At 44.8% G+C, this 16,462-nt stretch overlaps 1 protein-coding gene across 1 annotated transcript in view; it reads right to left on the minus strand.

The window, feature by feature from the left end:
• The window catches only part of LOC124138789 (nephrocystin-3-like), a 43,130-nt gene that overhangs the window by 11,107 nt on the left and 15,561 nt on the right, over positions 1–16,462 (minus strand). Inside the window, exons 17-21 of the mRNA XM_046505657.2 lie at positions 3,940–4,068; positions 3,000–3,118; positions 2,310–2,442; positions 1,375–1,491; positions 456–680 (exon numbers count right to left, since the gene is read on the minus strand). Of these exons, the coding sequence (XP_046361613.1) occupies positions 456–680; positions 1,375–1,491; positions 2,310–2,442; positions 3,000–3,118; positions 3,940–4,068 (723 nt within the window). The remainder of the gene's footprint in view (positions 1–455; positions 681–1,374; positions 1,492–2,309; positions 2,443–2,999; positions 3,119–3,939; positions 4,069–16,462) is intronic.

Below are 16,462 nucleotides of genomic sequence, written 5' to 3' on the forward strand. Positions count from 1 at the left end.
AGGTGAGTGAGGTGAGTGAGTGAGTGAGTGAGGTGAGTGAGGTGAGTGAGACGAGTGAGGCCAGTGAGGCGAGTGAGTGAGTGAGTGAGTGAGTGAGTGAGTGAGTGAGCGAGCTAGCTTAACATGGGAGGAATGCCCCAAGTGATGCATGTCTTATACGTTTACCACTTCAGTGAAACCCACGAGCACGGGCATGGTGCTGACAAACCTAGAAACATAATTGAGCTGTTGGATTTCACTCTTGGTTTCTAAACCTGGCTAGCCCCTCACACCTCCACCCTTAGTACCTACTGCGATATTCAGCAGAGGGCTGTATCTTTTATTATTTGTTGTAAGGAAGACAGTTCCGTGACATCAATTCTGTCTGACCAACATGGGTTTTGTAGAGCAGAAGAATAAACAGGGGAAACACAATACTGAATTATCCTTGGAAGGAAGTTACATATACAACGAACCTTAAGCTGTTCCATGCTGCCTCTAGGTGCCAGCACACCCTTGGTCATCAAGGCCTCAGCATAATGTCCCATGTCATTTAGCTCCTGGAATATCTTGAGCGCCTTGTCGATGTACCTGTTGCCCTCAGCCAGTGCTTCACTCCCCGTCAACTCCGGCCCTCCACCACAGGCCTCCCAGCTCTCCATGTTGAACGCCAGTTTCATCAGACTCATCGATAGCTTGAACTGGTAATTAAATAGCGTGAGGTTAGATTCAGTTTCACTCAGCTTGTCTACGCATCCCATCACAATAATGACAAATATAGACGCAGACAGTGTGGCATCATTTGCCCTGATCCATCTTCCAAACCTGGGCCTATGATTTCCACATATAGCCCTGGGAATCTGCTGTCAAAAACCACACACCAGCCAAACAGGAGAACCAACAAATCAAAACTCCTCATTTAGCCCAAAACCCTTTATTATTTCTTCATTTCTATATAAACCAGATTTATGCAGATTTTCACAGTATGTACATCGGTTTTTACATTTATACCTCCCAAAACAAAAATATATAGTGAACAAAAATATATAGTGAAGTCAGTTCTTAAATATTAAACAGAACACATATCACATTTTCATCAATTTTCACTATTCAAAGGATCAGCCTAGTCTATATTTAGTATTAACCTGATTAATCGAAGGTCTACATGGGTAGTATTTACAGACAATTTAATAATTAATTTTAATATCAATTGAAATATGGATATATTGTGATACTTTTTGAGTCGATATACATGTATATCAATATTAAAATTTCCAATCAACACCTATACCCATGACACATCTCAGTAACCTAATATATCATTTGGGGGCTGACCTAGATGAGCATAACATGATCTGAAGCAAGGAGGATACAAATAATCAGGCTAGGCCTCACCTTATGATACGTCCCAGGCAATGTTTTTCGTATTGTGATGGACTTGCGCCCATAGTATATGGTTTTCCTGAGGTCCGGGAGTTGACTTGGAGATACAAAGTCATTCAGCTTCAGTTTCTGTAAACACATGGAAAAAGTAAAACACTTACCGCACACAACATGCTCAACAATCATATGTAAGTAGATTAATTGTACTGGACACATATGTATCCATGGTTCACACAAAACTTTAGCTTCCAAATTTAAGCCTCTTCCAGGCAAGGACCCCATTTATCAAGGCTAGGAGGAAGTGCCAAGCTTGCTTTCAAACAGATTAAAAAGGACTTTCTTCATTTCATAGTCTGAATGGCTCCATTTGTACTTTCAAATACACTACTAAAATATTATTAATTTTTAAAGTCTAAAATTTTAGGTTGTTTCAATTTGAATATCAACTGTGTTATGGACATGATATCATCACACATTATCAGAGAAATGAACAACTGCAACATATTCATTTTAACAGGAAGGTTAGCCACAGTCACCAAATTCAAGGATTTTTCAAGACATATCACTTTTTAAAGGCCTTTTCAAGGCAGATTCAAAGTTTATAGTTTTCAATACTGGACTGCCAACTTCAAGGCCTGTTCAAGCCTGTGGAAACCATGGCATCTCTCTTAATACCTCTTTACTGGGGGTATAAAACAATGCATGACAACCTATGAACTCATGCTGCAATGAGTCTAAATTGACAAGTACCACTTACATCAGCAAACACACCCAACCAGACAAGATCATTAAACAGTTTTCTTAATTTGACTTGGTGTAAACATTTAACACAAAAATGAAAGTTTGATTCCTCGAAGAAACATGACTTCTTCTTTTTTTCTGTTTTGATATCTTGGAAGAAACATTATTCCTGCCTCCCCTTTCCAACCCTCAAGTACAAACCTTACCTCATCGTATATCTCGGCCATGAGGGCATACAATTCAACCATGCGATGCGGCCGTGCTCCAAGTTCTATTTCCTCTATCTTCATGGCTGTCTTTAACAATTCTAATGCTTCATAGTGTTTGCCTGCCTGAATTCTGTAAGAAAGTTAAATACAATATAGTTCTACTTTCTAATCTATATGTCACATATATAAGTGTCCACATCACTGTGTTCATAATTTCTATGGCTCCTTTCTATTGATATATAGATATATATTGCAGCACATACATCACAACATCAGAAAAGAGAAAGGCTTTTGACTTTCAGTGAAGCCAATTTATAAAGCAAGTATGTGTTATAAAGCAAAAGTTCAGAAAATCTCAGTCAGTGAGTGGGTGGGTGAATGCATGTTGTTTTATGTTGAGAGAGAGAGAGAGAGAGAGAGAGAGAGAGAGAGAGAGAGAGGGAGAGAGAGAGAGAGAGAGAGAGAGATATGTAAACACCGCTTTCAACAGTTATATCATGTCAGCTTAATAATGGAAGAAGGCCTGGAGTGTTGCAGGTCCAAAATATTTATCACGAATGACAACAGGTATGGTGCTGACAAATATAGAAACACAGTCAGGGCAAACCAGGATTCAAACGCACAATGCCTGGCGAATTGCCTTAGATGACTGGGCCCCCATAACAAGTTCAGAAGCACAGTACTCACACGACTCTACAGACTTTCTCGTACTGTATAGACACAGACTCCTCATTAACTGTTTCATCTTCCTCAAACTTTGACAGGGCGGTCTCGTAATAGGAGATCATCTCTGCAGAAGGACCAACCTGAAAACAGACGAGGCACGATTTAAAGAATGTTACTCATCATTACATGAAACTGGTATGTTTGGAAGGACATATTTATCTCCATGCTTACGAATTCTGGTTACCTTACAATTTACAATGAAACCTCCAGTGCAGAACTTACTACACCACAACCATGTTCCACCATGTAATCATGACACTGAAAGTCTGTGCTGATGTACACAGGTCATGACTACCAGGGCACAAAGAGGGCTCCATGTCGTAGGACCAAAGGATATTTCTACGACAGTCCATTCACAGAGAGGTTGGTTGGTTGGTTTGTTGTTTAACGCCGCACTCAGCAATATTCCAGCTATATGACGGTGGTCTGTATATAATGAGTCTGGACCACACAATCCAGTGATTGATATCTGAGCATCGATATTGGGATCAATGTCATGCATCAACCAAATCAGCAAGTCTGAAAACCCGATCCCCGATCCCTGATCGCCTCTTATGACAAGCATAGTCGCCTTTTATGGCAAGCATGGGTTGCTGGAGACCTATTCTATCCCGGATCTTCACAGGTTTCACAGAGAGGTCCTAGTACTATGACTTTCATTAAACTTTTTCAAAGTATGGGTTACAACAGTCATAGCACTAGGATTGTTTGCCAGAAAAGATCCCAAAGGAACAAACAAAGGATCACTAATGCAGGTGTTTTGTTATGAAACACCCTTAATAACAATCCTATAGAGGCGGAATTGTGTGAACAAATACATTTGTTTTCTGTTATTTTCAAAAGTTCAAAACATTTGACATTGTGACACATAGATTGGGACTGAGGATGTTATATATCTGACCTTTCTCCAGTAGGCAAGGAGCTGAGAGCTGTATTCCTCATTGTAGAGTCGGTCGAAGATGTCCCAGTCACATAGACACTGAGCCAGGCGATACTTGTCATCCAGACATACCAGGTGATATGGATACTCCTACAGGTAGACAGGACATGTATCAATGTAACCTCATCAGACACCTAGGTACTCCAACAGGTGAACAAGACATGTATCAATGTAACCTCATCAGAGACCTAGGTACTCCAACATGTGAACAAGACATGTGTCAATGTAACCCCATCAGACACCTAGGTACTCCAACAGGTGAACAAGACATGTATCAATGGAACCTCATCAGACACCTAGGTACTCCAACAGGTGAACAAGACATGTATCAATGGAACCTCATCAGACACCTAGGTACTCCAACAGGTAGAAAATGTAACCTCAAAAGCATAATGTTAAAATGCCCTTAGTTTTTTTTAAATGTAGGCTTTTGTAGAATTTTCCTTTTCGGAATATTCTATAAGTAATACGTTACCACTGTTATACCGAGGCTGTTGTCTCCCACAACTGCTGCTATAGCAAAATCTACCACAGAGATCTCAATTACCTCATGCAGCATGTGCGTAGCCACCTAGCTGCCATGTGACACCCTTCACTCTTGAGAGAGCAAGTGCTTGGGGGACGGACGGGCGGGCAGCAGCCCAGTGGTAACGTATTACTTATAGAATATTCCGAATAGGAAAATTCTACAAATTACATTAAGTAATACGTTACCACTGTTATACCGAGGCTGACTACCACAGTAGGCGGTGGGGAGCACCTACAACCCGAATCCTGACTGCTAGCGTTCCTTCCGACCAGCGGAAGTAAACACCAACGCGGAAGCACTGATGCACATGCACCTAGCTAGGCGTTACCCTATAGGCACTGTCAAGCGCATACCGTAAGGCTCAATCGTCATTGCCAAAACGATTGGTGACTCCAAACAGCCCCACTGGATAGGTATTTCATCGCCGCAGCGGATGAGAACACTGTATCCGCGTGAGCTAAATCTTAGATCAGATTAAACAGTCGAAAGAGGGAAATTAATTTCATTCAGACCGTATATCCCAGAGCAAGCCTACTTAATGTATGTATTAGGCGTGTGACCTAATTCCAGTATTCGTAAGCATGTATCACAAGGTTGGAATACACGACAGACAATTAAATGCATAATTGTCAAAATACAAATAAGGACAAAACACACAAAAAGCCGCCTCACCTGTGGTGTGAGTGCGCTGATTTGCAGGACCCCTACTCCTGTACCCTCGGTGTGGGAACATTGGAGACGACCCAGATTGACCAACGTGCAAGTTGGAGTTTGGAATTGCGCTGGACACCCCCCCTAGATGACCGCTTGTGCCGCGATCAGCAGCCCAAGACGGTGCACCCCCTCCACGTCTTCATCAGAAACCTTTCTGAGGTAATGATTGGCAAAAACCGAGTCAGAACGCCAATAACAACCTCGTAATATTCTGTGAACAGAGATATTCGAGTGTAGGGCAAATGTTGCCGCTAGCGCCCTGATCTCGTGCAGGTTTGACCCCGCTACCGGTAACCCCCGAGACCGGTACGCCAGATTGATGACAGAACGAAGCCACAACGCAATCCAGTTGCGAGTTATGTCAACCGTGCGATTAGGGTTACACGATATGAACAGACGGTCACGCCCTTGTCTACGTTCATTCGAAGCCTTAAGATAATACTTAAGGGCCCTAACCGGACACAGCGCTCTGTCCTCAGTATCAGCAGGATGTAAGATTTCTTTGAGTGATCTTACAGTGAATTCTCTCTCCGTTTGCCGATTCTGATTCTTGGCGACGAAGCCAATGAGCAGGCCCAGGCGGACCGCTCCTTCGTCACCCCTATCGAATCGTACCTTGGCGACATCGAGTGCATGAATTTCGGATACACGTGCCGCCGTGGCAAAGAAGAGGAGAAATGCTGTTTTCCAAGTCACATGCCGGAAAGAAGCACTATGCAAGGGTTCATACGGTGCTTCCGTAAGTGATTTCAACACTAGGGAAAGATCCCAGGCCGGTGCCTGAAGGCGGCCCTTCTTAAGATCTTGCTGTTTGAAACCCTTGATAATACCCCGTATCACCGGCTCTTTGGAGAGACTGGTACCCATAGCAACGTCCCGTACCGTAGTAACGGACGAGACATAGTTGGCAATGGAACCCCCAGAGAGTTTCCGGGTCTCTCGCAAGTGAGACATGAAACGAGCAATATCCTGCACAGATACCTTATCTGGCGAATGAATGTGATGTTTACAACACCACTTCGTGAAAATAACCCAACGTGCATTATACACCTTCAGGGTAGAATCACGATGCATACTAACGTATGCCCGAGACGCCTGACGAGAAAAACCTTTACTCCTCAGACGCTCGGTGACAACATCCACGCGTGCAGATTGAACTGCCCTGCGTTTGGATGAAGCTGACGGGTGTGAGGGTGGATCAAGAGATCCGGTCTCACAGGCAGTGGAAGTGAACGATTTCAAGTTGTGAATCATTCTGAGTTCGACACTGTCCTTCTTGGGAACTAGAAATATCCTGGAGTAAAACCCCGGTGTTATTTCTGGTAGAGCTAACTCCAGAACTGCCCTCTTCTCCACCAACCTGCCGATGGCATCGGCGAGGATGGGAAGATCGGTTTCCGAATAGAAACCTTCCAACTGGGCGACCGTGAGCGACGGATCCGCTTTGAGATCTAGCCAATAGCCGTACCGAATCGTGTTGACCACCCACGGGTCGTCGAACACTTGTTCCCAATTCTCCCAGTAAGTCTGGAGTCTGGCTCCGACAGGGGAAGGGAAGGGAGGCCTGACAGGCTGCGGCAGACGCAACTGTCCAGGGCTGAATGACTCGGGTTTGCCTACGGGCCAAACGAAGCTGGCGCTGTTGGCACACAAACCCTGCAAGAGAGAGTCATTTGGAGGAGCCCTTACCGTCACGAGACAGCTTAGGCTTCCCCCAGTGTCCCTTCTTCCCCCGAAAGGGCGGCAGGTTGCCCTCAGAGTGGGACCTCTTCCCGGAGGAAGAAGCAAGGACCCCTTGGACTTCCCGGCCACAGCATCCTGAGGGGCACTCCGTTTAGGGGCACCACCCAGGCGTCTGTGCAGAGACCCAACCAGATCCAACGTATGCTGTGAAGCCGCGGCAGACGAAGCAGACTGCTGTTCTTTTAGAACACCAGGTATCCGATTATTTAATAGGGTCTGCGCAGACCAAGGCTGCGAAAGTAACACCTCCTGGTTGGCGGCGTCCAAACCCAGAAGAGGCAAGGTACGCTTGCCGCCTCAAAAAATGGCACGTGCCGGAAAGAAAGGCCGAAGCCCCGGCAACGTACTCAAGGGCTGCATTCAAACCGATCAAACAGTTGTAAATGCGCTGTTCTCGGTCCGTGGGGGAACCTTCGACCAGACTGGCCGCCCCGGCCAAGTAGGTGTCGCCATGTGACATAGCGAGCATGGAGTGCCGGAGGCCGCCGCGAAGGCTTTCTGCAGAGACGGCTTGATCCTGCGCAACAAAGTTGACGCGGGAAAAGCCTTGTCGGCGGACTCGTCAAAAACCTCGGAGGAACCCACCGAGCCATGGATTCCCCGGGGTACCGGCTGGGGCCGTGGCATGTCCTCACGGTCCTTAGTCGATAACGGGAGTATTGGCTCGGGGGAAGGACCGGTGACTACGGTAGCCGCCGCCGTACCCATAGACCCCGCGTCCGAACCCGCAGCCACCGAAGGGGCCGGGGACGGAACAACCAGGGCCTTATCCTGAGATAAGGCCGCCAGTTTGGAGTCCACCAATTGCGACAACAAAGCCGCCAAGGAATCTCCTGACAGCCCAAGGGCCGCCAAGGGATCCGCCGCCGAGGAGGTAGTGCCCGCAATGGGCGCCCGACCGGACAAACCGGCCACCTCAGGGGTGATAGCAGAACCCACGTAGCGCCTGTATCGCGCAAAATCCTCAGGCCCCAGACCCTCGCACAGGGTGCACCGCGGGCATCGATCATGGGGATCCTGGGACGACAAAAACTTCTGACAAGCGCCGCAGCGCCTGGCAGCAGGAGTAGTCAGGGTGCTGGACAAATCCAATTCCATGTCAGACATTGTTCTTTGAACAAAAAGCAAAACATGGTTACAACACACACACCAAACATATTCTCAAACGTAGATTTTCCGAAGAAAAACAAACGATAATAGCGAATACATAAAATACATATGTTATAGATATATATATATATATAATAATAGGTGATGCAAAAAAACACCCCACAATATACCACTAAAGGTAGACGGAAAACACAAAGTGTCGCCGCCACACCCCGTTAGAAGCGAAAAAAGGCGGGAAAATTTTCTAAGCGCCGTATAACGAACGCCCCGTTAATTACAGTTTACTTAGGACTAAGAAACAGTAATAAATATCACCAAGGATAGCAGGAGGCTGGTAGAACGCAGAGCAGTCTATGGATACGTCTTGCGAAGGCAAGCGAAGAGACAAGAGTGAAGGGTGTCACATGGCAGCTAGGTGTCACATGGCAGCTAGGTGGCTACGCACGTGCTGCATGAGGTAATTGAGATCTCTGTGGAAGATTTCGCAGTAAGAGCAGTTGTGGGGGACAACAGCCTCGGTATAACAGTGGTAACGTATTACTTAATGTAATTAAACGAGCCATGTGAACATATAACATACACATATAACATATAGAGAAATAAGTGATGTTAACCCCCAAAACATACAAGAACAGGGGAAACGTACAACACAACGTGCATACGTGAACCCCGCAAGTATATAGAAAAAAGAGCGGGAAAAATATTCCGTTTGACGGGAAAATTATATCCAAGCATAGCTACCGCAACGCCCCATAAAAGCACAGTTTATTAGAGAATAAATTATAATAAATATCACCGAATAATCGAGGAACGCTTAAGCAGTCTTGGATACACGTCTTGCTAACGCAAGCGAAGGAGACAAGAGTGAAGGTTGTCACATGGCAGCTAGGTGGCTACGCACGTGCTGGATGAGGTAATTGAGATCTCTGTGGTAGATTTCGCTATTGACCTTTTTCACACTTCGCTACTTCCGGTTTGAAATCGAGGCTTGGAGAGCAGAGGGTGAAGGCTGGATAGCACATGAAACACATGGAGATGTCAACAAGGCACGCAATCGGGACAAACTGCGACAATTTAACCATCCCGGTACATTTATCGTAAGTATTGAACATTATTCTTATTGACAAACTATTCTACTGTTATCTGGTCTCCTTATCGATATAAATTTGAGTCTGGCCGTTCTGTTGTGATTTCAATTTAAAATATCCATGACCACCTGGTAACTCCCAGTGCAGTTTATGGTAGCTCAACAGACTTAATACAAATGCTACTGAAATCTTGTAAAGAATAATTCATTGTTTACACACCATTAAGCCAAACTATTTATTGTGAGTTTAAATAACTTTGCGGGTTGTATTTGAAGTCGAAATATTGACCTTTTGACCATATCTAGATATATGTCAGAAACTAACTAAATTGATATGTTGATATAATGTATCAAATTGTAACCTACTGAGAATTTACAATCGTAACAAATCAGAAGTTTGCATCAGTTGCGTGTTCGATGTAAATTGTAATGGACTCAAATGCATTCCAATAAAATATTAGACCTCTCGATCTACTTGTGCTGTTGTGATTGTGAACAGTTGATATTTTGATTGTCAATGTTGACAGATTAGATAGCATGAGGTGTAATATTTCAACTGAATTATTACATAAAGGGTGTGTAAATATTTAAAGTAGAATACAGTTTAATCTGCAATTTTGGTAACAATTAATATTTCTACCAAAATGATATTTACTTTACTGTACCAATTTAATCATGTCATGAAATGAACAAAAAAACCAACTAATTAATGTCCAGTAAATGTTCAATCTACATGTGATCTTTATATAATTTACAGAAACAGATAACTCTTTAACAGTTTGTATGCATAAATTTATATTGACATTACTAAAATTTTAAAGTATCAAAAGAATTATTTTTAATTCCCATGCGTATTGCAATCATAACTCATTTATTCCCTTTGTTTAATTGTGAAACCAATCTGGTTTTATGTCCACAAACATTTTTCCACATTTTTAAAACAAAATGATTTCTTTTGTGCAAGCAATTGCCATGTATTATTGATTATTAATCATATCAATTTATATATAAGAATATAGTTGTGCTTACTGTGTCATTTTGCAATAATTATATTGTTATGGTGTAATATTTTACTATTGTTAACAATCTTTAGAACATTAGTTTATTTCAATCAAGTCAAGTGGTGTGATCATTTTGATATTTTTTTATAATTCAATCAAAACGAGAAAAATAAAAAAATAAAAATACATAGAAGAAATTTGTTTTCCTTGTCAAATAACGATGATAGCATGAATTCATCTCATGCTCCTTGTATAGCATGCTCCTTGTGAAAATTCATTCCATTTCTTCTTCGAATGTACCTTATATGATGATTTTAGGGAGACATTACTGACAGCTATCGATAATCTTGGAGGACAAAAAACTCTACATAGTATTCTTTTTGGTGATCCAAACTTAGATGTTTTCCTGAATACAAAAATATTCTTGTCTGTACACAAATTTATATAAACGACTAACAGATTCAGTGGCTTGCATATTATTGTTTCCAAACTGTTATTCATTAATATTGTTAAATCTATATTCTACACTAAAATGTACTATATTAGGATATGTATGAGATGCACACTGTCTTCACTTTCCAGCACATTGTACATATCCTTCATATGAGCACTGTATATATATTGCGCATTATGTTTCCACAATGTGAAGCTTCAACTGTAAATTGTTCATTTTCATTATGCAATATTATGTATAACTGTATATAGGGAGAAGGCGGTAATAAGTGCTGCCCTTTGTCTTTTTGGACAATAAAATATGTTTAATAATATTTCATCTTGTGATCTGACAAAGTTAATATTTTCAAGTCAAGATATCAACTTTAGTAAACCACATGAAGGGATAAACATTGCATTTGACAAAATAAATTCAAGTCTTATATTTTCTTTGTGATCTTCATGACCTTACTCAGAAAAGCATAGTGTCAATGAGGCAGACTGACTGTAGGTGTGACAAAACGTGATATTTCACCTGATTTTCACTCCAGCGAAAGTATGTTTTCAACATGGTCAGAGTAAACAAAGTATTTCATGATTAAATACATACCGGTAATACAAATATCAAAACGTGTTTCATTAAAACAAGAGTGAATTTCTGTGTGACATTGATATAAAGAGCTGTAGTACACTGTCATTAAATTGATGCATCTGTTGAGTTTACTGTTTACAAAGAATATACAGTTTGTGTTTTCGACATATCAAATGAATTGATTCCTTCAAGATTGTTCTTAAGTAGCATGTAATTAATTTTCCTTAAACTTCTCTATTTCAGAAGAGTGTTGTTTTCTAAATAAGCAATATTTTGAGAGAAGGCGAATATGCATTGTTTATAAAAAATGTTATTGAAGTAGGAATATTATTACAATATTATTAAATTATTCATTTCAGGCAAGCGAGTCAACACAATGAAGTAATACCGGTAGTATCAGGTGACGGATGTCTGGTGGAGCTTTCTGCTGACAGTAACACAATGGTTACAATGTGCGTCCTGTCAAAGGACGAGGAAGTGAAAAGCCATAATCATTTAATCAATAAATGTGCTTCCTGTCACATTTCACTTAAATAGAACGAGGAAGTGAAAAGCCTTATTCACTCACAAATCAACATGGCCAATATTTATCGGACACTGAAAAAGCACATTGTACCATTTGTTTTCTCCTGGAATTTAATTAGGTGCTTTTGACTGACAAAGACACCCAGTCCATGTTAAGTTTTGAAAACTTATATTGTGAGAAATAAAGATATGAAAATTTTGGTTTGTTTTTCTTTGTTAAATATGAGAAATCCAGATTGTTCCATCAACATAATTTGTACCGATACATATATGTTATCTTGGCTTGATTACCAGTTGAAGTTGATTCCTTTTTATCTTTTGTTATTTTATCTGTACTCATATCTGATCAAGACATTTTCAAACTATTCAGGAAAAATGTATTAGTAGCTTCCTTTTGATATACAATTACCTATCATCATACAGGATTAGGTGAGGGTGTTCAAGAAGTTGGTAGTTGTATCAATTCTTATATTTCTTCAATTTTGTAGAATTTTCCTATTCGGAATATTCTATAAGTAATACGTTACCACTGTTATACCGAGGCTGTTGTCTCCCACAACTGCTGCTATAGCGAAATCTACCACAGAGATCTCAATTACCTCATGCAGCACGTGCGTAGCCACCTAGCTGTCATGTGACACCCTTCACTCTTGTCTCTTGCGAGAGCAAGTGCTCGGGGGACGGACGGGCGGGCAGCAGCCCAGTGGTAACGTATTACTTATAGAATATTCCGAATAGGAAAATTCTACAAATTACATTAAGTAATACGTTACCACTGTTATACCGAGGCTGACTACCACAGTAGGCGGTGGGGAGCACCTACAACCCGAATCCTGACTGCTAGCATTCCTTCCGACCAGCGGAAGTAAACACCAAGGCGGAAGCACTCGATGCGCATGCACCTAGCTAGGCGTTACCCTATAGGAATACCAAAGCACTGTCAAGCGCATACCGTAAGGCTCAATCGTCAATGCCAAAACGATTGGTGACTCCAAACGGCCCCACTGGATAGGTATTTCATCGCCGCAGCGGATGAGAACACTGTATCCGCGTGAGCTAAATCTTAGATCAGGTTAAACAGTCGAAAAGAGGGAAATTAATTTCATTCAGACCGTATATCCCAGAGCAAGCCTACTTAAAGTATGCATTAGGCGCGTGACCTAATTCCAGTATTCGTAAGCATGTATCGCAAGGTTGGAATACACGACAGACAATTAAATGCATAATTGTCAAAATACAAATAAGGACAAAACACACAAAAAGCGGCCTCACCTGTGGTGTGAGTGCGCTGGTTTGCAGGACCCCAACTCCTGTACCCACGGCGTGGGAACATTGGAGACGACCCAGATTGACCACCGTGCAAGGACTGACGACTGCAGAGTTTGGAATTGCGCTGGACACACCCCCTAGATGACCGCTTGTGCCGCGATCAGCGGCCCAAGACGGTGCACCCCCTCCACGTCTTCATCAGAAACCTTTCTGAGGTAATGATTGGCAAAAACCGAGTCAGAACGCCAATAACAACCTCGTAATATTCTGTGAACAGAGATATTCGAGTGTAGGGCAAATGTTGCCCCTAGCGCCCTGATCTCGTGCGGGTTTGACCCCGCTACCGGTAACCCCCGAGACCGGTACGCCAGATTGATGACAGAACGAAGCCACAACGCAATCCAGTTGCGAGTTATGTCAACCGTGCGATTAGGGTTACACGATATGAACAGACGGTCACGCCCTTGTCTACGTTCATTCGAAGCCTTAAGATAATACTTAAGGGCCCTAACCGGACACAGCGCTCTGTCCTCAGTATCAGCAGGATGTAAGATTTCTTTGAGGGATCTTACAGTGAATTCTCTCTCCGTTTGCCCGACTCTCTGATTCTTGGCGACGAAGCCAATGAGCAGCCCCAGGCGGACCAATCCTTCGTCACCCCTATCGAATTGTACCTTGGCGACATCGAGTGCATGAATTTCGGATACACGTGCCGCCGTGGCAAAGAAGAGGAGAAATGCTGTTTTCCAAGTCACATGCCGGAACGAAGCACTATGCAAGGGTTCATATGGAGCTTCCGTAAGTGATTGCAACACTAGGGAGGGATCCCAGGCCGGTGCCCGAAGGCGGCCCTTCTTAAGATCGTGCTGTTTGAAACCCTTGATAATACCCCGTATCACCGGCTCTTTGGAGAGACTGGTACCCATAGCAACGTCCCGTACCGTAGTAACGGACGAGACATAGTTGGCAATGGAACCCCCAGAGAGTTTCCGGGTCTCTCGCAAGTGAGACATGAAACGAGCAATATCCTGCACAGATACCTTATCTGGCGAATGAATGTGATGTTTACAACACCACTTCGTGAAAATAACCCAACGTGCATTATACACCTTCTGGGTAGAATCACGATGCATACTAACGTATGCCCGAGACGCCCGGCGAGAAAAACCTTTACTCCTCAGACGCTCGGTGACAACATCCACGCGTGCAGATTGAACTGCCCTGCGTTTGGATGAAGCTGACGGGTGTGAGGGTGGATCAAGAGATCAGGTCTCACAGGCAGTGGGAGTGGCGACTGCGTGACCTGGGTCAGCAAGTCGGGGTACCACGATCTGTTCGGCCACATGGGCGCGATCAGTAACATTCGACAGCGAACTCCTCGAAGCCGGCTTAGAATATGTGGTATCAACGCTGTCGGCGGGTAAGCATAAGCGTCCAAGCCCGTCCAGTCTAACGCGAGAGCAACGGGAGTTGAATGTTGAACCGCGTTGCGAACAGGTCGACCATCGGACGACCCAAACGTTCACACAGCCACTGAAACACTACTGGGTTCAGCATCCACTCTGTGGGGCTCGGATCCTGAGGCCTCGATAGAGCATCGGCCAGTACGTTCCGCACACCTGGGATGTGACGGGCGCGTATCTGGCACGGGACACTGTCCACCAGAGCGTAAAACTCGAACGTGAGATCGAGTAGCGAGTGACTGTGGGTTCCCCCCAGTTTGTTCACATAGGACACTACCGTCGTGTTGTCGGTCGCCAGCATGAGCCGGGCGTCGACGAGACAATGCTTCCAGTGATTGACTGCGTTGATCACTGCCTTGAACTTGAGACAATTGATGTGAAGACCTAGTTCGTCTACGCACCACAGCCCCGAGCTCACCTCCCCCTCTAGATGGGCGCCCCAGCCCACTAGAGAGGCGTCTGTATACAGGTTCAACGTGGCCTGGTAGGGCCGCACAGAGACTCCTGATAAGACATTGTAAGGGACCGTCCACCACACCAGATGCGGTCGGAGCCGATCCGGGAGGGCGACGGTCGCACTGTTCACCTCCGTTGCTAACAACTGGATTAAAAACCGTTGCAGCGGGCGGAGTTGGAGACGACCCCGTTCGGTGCAGTCCTGGGCCGATACAAGTAGCCCTAACAGCTGTTCCCAAAAGTGAACAGTCTGTTGCACCGCTAAGACTTTGGCAATCATCGCCTGAATTTTGTGCCACCGGTCTGGGGGGACAAATAGGCGATGGGACACCGTGTTGAACCGACCTCCGATGAACTGCAAGTTCTGAGAAGGGGTTAACTCGCTCCAAGAGCCGACGTGCAAAAACGAGATGGCGTGACAGGGTGTCCGACATTCGATTTGCTACTAGCGAGTCGTCCAGGTACGCGAAGTACCGGACACCCCTCCGGTGGAGGAACCCCACTATGGGGGTGGTTAACCGGGTGAACAGCCAGGGAGCAGATGAAAGACCGAATGGGAGTACAACCCACTCGTAGTGCCTGCCTTGAAAGACAAACCTGAGATACTTGTGATGATCCGAGTGAATCGGAACATGCAGATAAGCATTTTCAGGTCGATCGAAGCTAGGCAGTCGGCCGGCATGATCAGTGCTTTCAGGTCCATCAAGCTCAACATTCTGAACTTGGGCGGCTTGCGCAGGTAGAACTAGTTGAACGATTTCAAGTTGTGAATCATTCTGAGTTCGGCACTGTCCTTCTTGGGAACGAGAAATATCCTGGAGTAAAACCCCGGTGTTATTTCTGGTAGAGCTAACTCCAGAACTGCCCTCTTCTCCACCAACCTGCCGATGGCATCGGCGAGAAAGGGAAGATCGGTTTCCGAATAGAAACCTGCCGACGGGGCAACGGTGAGCGGCGGATTCGCTTTGAGATCGAGCCGATAGCCGTACCGAATCGTGTTGACCACCCACGGGTCGTCGAACACTTGTTCCCAATTCTCCCAGTAAGTCTGGAGTCTGGCTCCCACTGGGTTAAGAGAGGGGGGCCGGACGGGCTGCGGCAGGCGCAACTGTCCAGGGCCAAGTGACTCGGGTTCGCCTACGGGCCAACCGAAGTTGGCGCTGTCGGCATACGAACCCCTCCAATGAGAGTCACCTGGAGGGGCCCTTGCCGTCCTTAGACGACTTGGGCTTCCCCCAGTTCCCCTTCTTCCCGCGAAAGGGCTGCTGAGAACCCTTACCGGAGCCCTCAGCGCGGGGCTTCTTCCCGGAGGAAGAAGGACCCGACCCCTTAGGCCTGCCGGACGCAGCATCCTGGGGCGCGCTCCGCTTCGGAGCGGCACCCAGGCGCCTATGCAAGGACCCCACAAGATCCAGTGTGTGCCAAGAGGCCTCTGCAGACACAGCGGCCTGTTGTTCCTTCAGAACCCCAGGGATCTTGTTATTAAACAGGGTCCGAGCAGACCAAGGCTGCGAAAGGAGCACCTCCTGATTGGCAGCGTCCAACCCTGAAGCAACCAGATAC

The sequence above is a fragment of the Haliotis rufescens genome, unplaced genomic scaffold, assembly GCF_023055435.1.
Source record: "Haliotis rufescens isolate VD_foot unplaced genomic scaffold, xgHalRufe1.0.p SCAF_2, whole genome shotgun sequence".
NCBI lineage: Eukaryota > Metazoa > Mollusca > Gastropoda > Lepetellida > Haliotidae > Haliotis > Haliotis rufescens.